Raw genomic sequence first — 8,554 nt, 5'->3', positions numbered from 1 at the left:
GACCGTGACCATACATCACCCACAGTCTGTACCACTTCTCAAACATCTGCCTTTTTCTGTCAGTGTAGTTCAGGTGCAGCATCAGTTGTACGCAGCACCGCCGCTGTAGGTGGCGCTGTTGTGTTTGAGGGGGCCTCACTGAGTTTTCCACACAAATAAACTAAAAGATTGACAACAGAAGAAAGTACTTACGTGACTAAAAGCTCCAACCGTGGCAGACAGCATAAACGGTACATTTTGAATCTGAAGTTTTTCTCACCTGCAGTCACTGCCACCAGCACTGATCACGTACTTATCATCACAGGAGAAGCGGATGTTGGTCACGTGAGCTGAATGTCCGAAGTATCTTTTATGTTTGGCCTGTGGAGAGGTCAGAGTGTGGGCGTGTCACGTGGTGTCCAGATATACGGTAGAAAATACTTTTCTTTGAAACGTAAAGATCACTCACAAACTTTTCAGAACAGGGAAAATCAAAGAGTTTAACTAGTCCAAAGTCGTCGCCTGTCACCAGGTTAACGCCAGCGTGGGAAACGCATGCACAGTTGACGTCAGCCTTTTCAGAATTACGAGGCCAAATGCCAAGAACCTCGTCGCCCAGGATACTAAAAAAGAAAACATTTTTTTTGCTAAAATTAAAAACATGTAAAATTGTTTTGGCTTGAAGCTTAATTATATCAAATCTGAAAAGAGGTTAGAAAATAGTTTGGGAAATTTTGTAATCATTAAAATGTAGTGTAGGATATGTGATCTGACACTGGCAAAGAATTAAGAACGTTTGTCCCTCCTTACCTGGTCCACGTGGCCCAGGTGATCCTCTCAACCACCGGCTGCTCCGTCACCATCCGTCCTGACGGAACCTCGTGCACCTGCCGAGTGTATGAGCTGCTGGACACCTGGACATGTCTACTGTCAGCTGAGAAGTCCACCTGGAGGACAAAGCCTGGAATGTCCTTACAGTAACCAACCCGGTTGAGGGACGGTCCGAGTGACAAGTCATAAAAGTCCACGGCACAATCCATCGAACCCACAGCCAGGAACCGATTATCTGGACTGAACCTGTTGACCACAGAGAACCGTTCAGTGGATGAAACTTCTGCTACGTGTTTGACATTAACCAACATATGAAGGACGTCCAAACCACAGCTCCAACATCTCTCTTAGATAATATACTTATATTTACAACATCTGTGATTGTCCTTGTCCTGAAAAATGCCCCGCCCCTTTTCCTAAAGTGTACTCAAAGATCATTGTTGCTCTTCTGTCTCTTCTCATCTGTCCTAACAAAGTGTCTTTACATTTGTCCCATGGAATGTCCTAATACATAATTCTCTTGTTATCTCTCTAGAGGTTGTCCATGAATCTGTCTCCTTATTTGTCTAAAGATTGTCCTGATTATTGATGATAACATTGGTGTTGTTGTCTGTCCTCAGGTGTCCTAACATCGTGTAGTGGTGAACCTTATGTCCTGGATGGCGACGCTGCGGTCTCTCCTCTTGCCCCACACAGTGAGCGAGTTTACCAGCAGGACAATAAACTCTCCGTTCTCCGATCCAATCGATACCATTTCTCCGTTCGGGCTGTAGGAGGAGCACTTGGCAGGATGACCCAGACTCACTTTGTTCAGAAGTTTCTGTTGATGAAGACCAAAAAACAACAGTGGTTTTGTGCACGAGGTATTTTTAACCATTTCATAAATCCTCCTTGACATTTGAAGAAACCAAAAGTCCTTCCTCTGAACCTTGTCTGCTAAGTCCCATATTCTTATTGTTCCATCATCACTGGCGGAGATGAAGACATCTTTGAAGGGATGCGTGGCCAAACCCCAGATCCCTCCCTGCGTGTGTCCGTTGATCATGGTGTTGGAGGCAGCATTCTTCTCCCCTACCTCGATGATCTCTCCATCTTTGGTTCCCACCAGTATTTTACCCTAAAATTCCCAGAAGGCAAAAAAAAGGGATATATTACTATTATTATTACTAATGTATTTATTATTGTGTTTTTAATGTGACCTTGTGTTGTTGCTCATGACTTTTACTCAGGGACTTATTGTTCTGACCACAACTGGGCTCAAATGAGGTTTCCTTATTATATTATTGGTTTCCTTTATTTCATTTCTTTATCAAAAGCTGATACATATCTGTGTCCCAGCTCTGCCATCTCTGACTGTTTCATCTCTGACTGTTTCATCTCTGACTGTTTCATCTCTGACTGTTTCATCTCTGACTGTTTCATCTCTGACAACACTGATGAAGATGGGGCTCCACTCGTACCTTCCCTCTGCAGACGGAGCGAACGTTCTCCACCGGCTGACCCGTCTCCAGCTGAAACGCTCTGCAGCGCTTCATCTCCTGGTCCCAGAGTTTCACAGCTCCACCCTCTTTAGTCCTGCACACAGTACACAGAAATTAGAAGTCTGACTTTCAGATTATAGACTTTGAGAATCCTCCGTGTCTATTCCTGGAGGCACAGTCACAAAAACACCACCTGCTGCCGTTCAAAGGATGACCTCATCTGTCTGACTCAAAAACAATGGTTTTGGCTCACGACGCACCGAGGCTGAACCACAGTCTCCATCTTGGTATTTTGAAATCTAATGTTTTTGGTATTACAGTACATCAGGGGTGAGGATGAGGAGGTGCTGCAGCTCAGAGCTGCTGGAGTTAGACATCTTCTGAAATGTATGCTAAACTCTAAGGTGTTAGACATCTTCTGAAATGTATGCTAACCTGTTAGACATAACATAACTAAAGGTTAGCCCATAAATAGCTTTAAGAAAGGCTAGAGTGAGACAAAATAGCTAAAGGAATAGCCTAAAGATACTGTGAGACAAAATAGCTAAAGGAATAGCCCAAAAAAAACGCACATGTCTCAAAGTTAGTCAGTAATAAAACCCACCCTCTCCAGCAGCCATGTTTTTATAGCAGTCTGAACGATGAAACCATCTGTGAGTGTGAACGAGGTGTAAACACTGTTGGTGTGCTAATGGAGATGACCTACGGTCGCTCTTTTCCTCCAGTGACGATGAGACCGTCTCTTAGCGTCGTGGACATGGGGAAGACTGGGCCGCTGTGTGCCTTCGCCACCACACGCACCAGGAAGTGCTCCCTCCACACATAAACATCTCCGTTAATGGCTCCAGTGAACGTCAGGTTGTTCTGGGTTGGACAAAGACGCTCAGTTAGAGTCTAAAAAAAAAAAAAAAAAGACTCAAAGATTGGACATGGAGGTCGGGCGGATCTTACCGCGCCAAAAGCCACAGACAGCATTGTCTGCATGCGACTGTCCTCCACCGCGCTGACCACGCCCTTCTTGTACAAGAGCGAACCGCCCACCAGAGTCCAGAACTTGATGTGTTTGATTCCCACAGACACAAACTGAGTGTCGGAGTCTGGTCTGAACTCCACCACAAAGATCCGCTCAGAGTGGCCGCCTTTACTCGTCACCTTGGTGCCTGGAGGAGAGGTCAAAGGTCAGAGAATTGCCCTTTAAATATAAAAGGTCAACAATCAGGATGGAAAAACTGCAGATTAGATGTTACGCCGATAAAGTGTAGCAGGACTTGAAAGTATACAGCTGGTACCTTCCTGCCACCTCCACACAGTGATGGTGTGTTCTGGTTCCACACCCACAGACAGCAGCAGTTTTCCTGTGGCACTGAAGTTCACATAGCCGATACCTTTAGCATGGGAACAGCGGAGGATGGACAGCGTCTGCTTTGTCATAGCGTCCCATATGTGGATGGACGGTGCAATACCTACGGGTATGAGAGAGGAGGAACCAGAGAAGCTGAAGAAATCCTGGACCAAGAATTGACTTTACAAACAAAGGGGAACAGGAGGACGGACCAAAGTCCACGTTCTACAACAACCAGGAAAATAGGAGACAATTAAGGAAAGTGTTGGGAAGGAGACGACCCAAGAACCCAGGGGGGTCAGAGTACTCAAAACGTAAACACTTCAGAGGAACAGTTTAACTTTTCATTATTACGATCACTGTCTGTGACTTTAATCTGGAACTGATCCTTCAATAAGCACCCACTGCTGCTGGAACAAGTCTTAGAAACAGATTGACCTTTAACCTGGTAACGGTTTGAGCCTCTGTGCAGTTTTAAGAGGACGTCTCTGTGTACATGGTTCTGACTTCAATTGTTCACGAGGATAATGACAAGAGAAAGAGAGTCCTCCAAAAGTTCTCTAAGGAACTTGGTCAGAGAGAATAGAAAGGTTTTCAAAAATATGTTCCCATTGAAAACGGCTGGTTCACAGACCACAGTCCGGTCTGTGCTGATTAAACCAAACATCCAAAAACCTAAACTGTTCCTTCAACAACACTTAAAAACACTAACGAGCAGGTGAAGAAGAACATCATGTCAGGTCGTGTCTGACGCTCATGTTCTGATGTAGAATGAGAATCAGAAACACACACACACACACACACATACACACACTAAAAAAGAGGCTGCGTGCTCAGCTCAGGGGGGCGGAGCTACACAAACCTGGACGCTGACACTCAGAGGGCACGTCAGTCTCTACAAACAACAACACCAACATGTTAAGCAGCCAACGTGTTTGGTTTGGTGTGTGTATGTGTGTGTGTGTGTGTGTGTGTGTGTGATGAGCTCAATGATGGTGTGTCTTACCTGGCAGCTCAGTGATGTCACCTGGTGATGAGGCAAAGCAGTGACAATGAGGAAGCAGTGGAAAAGAAAAAGTGCAATGGGAAAAAGCAGCTGAGTCATGCACCAGAAGTGTTACTTTACAACAGCAGTGCCTGACGTCCCGTCTGTGACTCACCAATCTGTCCGGTAGCGATGATGTTCTGATATTTGGGATGTTGGTTGACGGTCAAACAGAGGATGTCGTCTGTGTGTTCCAGGTAGAAACTCTGAGTTCCTGTCATCATCGACGGCACAAACGTTACAAGAATGTTAGGAATAAAAATATTGGAGAAAATAAAGTCGCGTATTTACCTGCTGAAAGGTTTTGGACGATAGCGGCAGCAGCGGTGTGGAAGACAATGTCAGAACCGTCATTGAGATAATGTAGGTTGTTTCGACAGTCGAAGCCTCTGTAGCCAAAGACATGCTCCAAGAGCAGCTCCTGCAAAACAGCTGAGGTCAGTCTGAGGTCACGTGAACTGACAGACCAGTAACACAAGTGTGATGTCACACTGACCTCGACTACTTTCTTCTTCTTGGTCACGTTATTTTTCAGCAGCTTATCTGGCAGTGGTGCAGCTCGACTAACTGGAGGCCTGAAGTGAAAAGCAGCAGCAGTCAGAGACCCGTCACCATCTGATTGGTGAATAACCCGGTGGTCAGTACCTCTCATCCACAGGAAGCTCTTTGTGCTGCTGGTGAGGTTTGGTTCCGGACAACTTCCTGATGCTGGATGAGTAAATCTTAGTCACGTAGTCCACCGCCTTCTCCCGGGCTACATCGCTGTCATAACCTGTAGACACACCACACGTTTTAAACCACATCATATCTTCAGATTACCGTTCAAACTCTCCCGTCTTCGTTGTTACCTCCGTCTTCTTCGGTGTCATCGTCTGACTCCTCACTGTCCACGGCTTTGCTCTCTTTGTGACCCACGGGCTCCCTGGTCCAGATCATCAGTGCAGTGTCAGCCCCGCCCACTGACAGCAGAACTGAATCGTCATTGGACCATCGGACGTTGGTCACGTTGGTGCTGTGTCCCACGTATTTTTTAAACTTAGCAAACTGTCCCTGAGGTCAGATTTGTAGGAGGAAAAATAATCAGAGTGGAATGTTGTAAAGACTGAGCCATGAGTTCTCACACCTCAGGGAACTTACTCTGGATGGGAAGCTGAACAGTTTGAGGAAGCCAAAATCATCTCCAGTGGCAAGCAGTTTGTGGTCTTTGGTGAGTGAGGCGGTGTTAACGAAGCTGAGCGTCGGCCATATTCCCTCACAGGTCGGACCCAGGACTGAGGTCCAGCTCGCCCAGTCAAGCTTTTCAAACTGGTTCAGAAAAAAAACCCAAATTCTCGCCCAGTCAAGCTTTTCAAACTGGTCACACAAAAGACAAAAAGAAATGTTAAAGTAAAATGATGTGAGCCACAACTCCAAATCATAAATGAAACGAACCTCGGCTACGCTGATGTTTTGTTTACGTCCTCGTGGAGCCTCAAAGAAAAGCTGTTCTTTGGCACCGGTGTTTACCTGTAAAAGTTTACCTGTAGAGAGAAACACACACAAATAAAAGTTAAAACAGTTTGACCATGGGAGTATGTGCTCAAAGCTCCTAAACATTTATTTCATTCCTCAACAATCATCTTCTAAACCACAGGTGTCGTTGTACATCGGCCTCATTATTTCCTACTAAATTGATCAAACGCTTCACCTTCAAAACATAAGTGACCAGTCAACAGTTTGCTTCATTATCTTAGAAACAACAACGCAGGTTATTTTTACCCCTCGAGTCCCAGTCGATGTGAGTGATGTAACTGCCAGCGCCTTTGCAAATACCAACTCTTTTACTGGTCAGGACATTATAAATGTCCACAAAGGAATCGTAGGACGCCACAGCCAGGTACTTCCCTGCATCTGAAAAATAGAACACTGTTACCTGTAACTCACTAACCACAGGTGTAACACATGTAGTATGATAGACGACTTGGTACCTAGGGAGAAACGGATGTCGGAGATGAGTTCCTTGCGGTGATGAAAGGTCACCATGTCCTCCAGAGTGTCGGCGTTTACCACCAAAAAGCTGCCGTCGTTCAGACCTACAGCTAGAGCTTTGCCGTCAGGAGAAAAGGCACAGCACCGCCCTCCTGTCAGGTGACACAAAGGTAAGTGGTCTATCAACATGTTCACCAAAGTCACCTGGAGCTGTTCTGCTGTGTCACCTTTCTTGAGTTTGCGAACTGCCACCATGCGGTGGTTGGAGGACAGCTCCCAGATCCTTAAGGTTTTGTCGTCACTCACAGTAGCGCAGACAGGAAGCAGGGGGTGAGCTGCCAACCCCCAAACCTCACCTTCCATGTGACCCTAAACACAAGGAGTATGGATAAACAGGCAGCACAAACAGAGGTGGGCTCAGGTCAGCTGAGACATGGTCTGTGGTCTTACCTGGACCAACAGGGTCATTGATCCGCTCTTATCAATCTCCAGGATTTCTCCATTCTTTGTCCCCAGGAGGATGTGACCGTGTCCTAGAGTAATAGCTTTGATTGATGGGTTGTCCTCCAGCAACAGACCTGCACCACAATCACAAACCCATGAGTGACCACAACAACAAACACACACGATTAAAATCTGTCACCAATAACAGCAACAAAAGCAATGTCACAAAAATGACACAAACAGACAACTGGACACAAGCTGAGATTAACTGACCCTTTGACCCTTGTCTACAGAGACAAGATGGAAAGGACTAGTTACTAGTTAGCAGTCACTGCGCACCTTTAGACGACGCAGACAGTGCAGCTCTCTTGATGGCGTAGGTTTTCAAACATCGCTCGAACATGTCATCCCACAGCTCCACCACGCCATCTTTTCCTCCTGTCACAAAACCCTGGATGGTGAACACAACATGAGAGAGTATGAGTAATTCTCATTCTTAATTTAATTCACGTCAATAATGTGTCCAAAGGGACAGACGGTTTTAATTCACGTCAATAATGTGTCCAAATGGACAGACGACCTTGTCCAGGGAGCACATGGCAAACACGGGGCCATCGTGAGCTTTGATGGTCTTGATGAGAGTCGTGTCTCTCCAGATGTAAACATCTCCGTTTGTAGCACCAGAGAAAACCATGTCCTCAGATCGACCGTAACATGCTGACATCATTGTCTCTTGTTTACCGAGGTTACCGAAAATCCCACGCTTGAATGTCAGACCGCCACCTGCAGGTCAAAGGGAGAAGAGAAATCTGATGACAGGCGTTTCATTTTAAAGGAAGTTAAAACTTGGTGAGTGAAGAACAAACATCACCTGAATGTTGCCAGAACTTGATGTGTTTCATCCCCACAGTGACCAGTTTGTCCATTCTGAATGGATTACTCTTCACCACCAGGATTTTGTCTTTGTGGCCCCTAAATGATGCACAGCATGGTCAAAATGTAAAGTATGTAACAGGTTGTGTGTCCAAGAGTGTAATCAGGAGTTTAAGTGTCGTCACAACAGTGTTCAGGTGTTCAATTCAGGGTTAGGTGGTGTGTGTTGTTTCTACTGTTGGTTCTTTATTCATGTGATGTGAACCGTCCTGTTCAAGGCTCCAGGTACTGTGAGTTTGAAACACATACCTGGCTTTGGCCAGTCTCTCTCCTTTCTTCCAGTCCCAAATAACAATAGTGTGAAATTCGTCGATTCCTACTGAAATCAAACTTTTTCCATCGGCTAGAACAAACACACAGATGCAGAGTGAGGAGTGAGGAGTGAGGAGTGAGGAGACGACTGGTCCTATAATCAGTGGCTTTAACATGAGACTGCAGGTCAAACCTGTGAAGTCCAGTGAACACACTCCTTTGCTGTGGTGACCCTTCAACAGCGAAAGACACTTTAGTGTCTGGACATCCCACACATGC

At 45.8% G+C, this 8,554-nt stretch overlaps 1 protein-coding gene across 1 annotated transcript; it reads right to left on the bottom strand.

The window, feature by feature from the left end:
• Nucleotides 1-67: 67 nt before the first annotated feature.
• LOC103383411 (echinoderm microtubule-associated protein-like 6) lies at nt 68-8,548 on the bottom strand. Its single transcript, XM_017035147.2, has 27 exons — nt 8,469-8,548; nt 8,273-8,366; nt 7,962-8,062; nt 7,671-7,873; nt 7,430-7,541; nt 7,097-7,224; nt 6,874-7,015; nt 6,646-6,798; nt 6,437-6,568; nt 6,110-6,198; nt 5,816-5,983; nt 5,527-5,728; nt 5,324-5,450; nt 5,175-5,253; nt 4,970-5,099; nt 4,794-4,892; nt 4,640-4,660; nt 3,581-3,754; nt 3,243-3,451; nt 2,998-3,155; nt 2,271-2,385; nt 1,739-1,927; nt 1,458-1,630; nt 790-1,056; nt 449-602; nt 260-360; nt 68-160 (listed from the first exon to the last, which is right to left on the bottom strand). Exons 3-27 carry the CDS (start codon nt 8,014-8,016, stop codon nt 136-138), a joined length of 3,405 nt encoding a protein of 1,134 aa, XP_016890636.1. The 5' UTR covers nt 8,017-8,062; nt 8,273-8,366; nt 8,469-8,548; the 3' UTR covers nt 68-135.
• Nucleotides 8,549-8,554: the final 6 nt, after the last annotated feature.

Source organism: Cynoglossus semilaevis, chromosome 9 (assembly GCF_000523025.1).
Source record: "Cynoglossus semilaevis isolate Cse_v1.0 chromosome 9, Cse_v1.0, whole genome shotgun sequence".
In the NCBI taxonomy this organism is placed as follows: domain Eukaryota; kingdom Metazoa; phylum Chordata; class Actinopteri; order Pleuronectiformes; family Cynoglossidae; genus Cynoglossus; species Cynoglossus semilaevis.
This window is presented reverse-complemented; position numbering and strand designations above follow the sequence as displayed.

Coding starts and splice junctions, on each gene's coding strand:
- LOC103383411 (XM_017035147.2), bottom strand. CDS start 8,016: ATGGACAAACTGGTCACTGTGGGGATGAAACACATCAAGTTCTGGCAA. Junction 3,156..3,242: donor TGTCTGTGGCTTTTGGCGCG/GTAAGATCCGCC, acceptor TGTCCAACCCAG/AACAACCTGACGTTCACTGG. Junction 1,631..1,738: donor TATGGGACTTAGCAGACAAG/GTTCAGAGGAAG, acceptor CTTCATCAACAG/AAACTTCTGAACAAAGTGAG.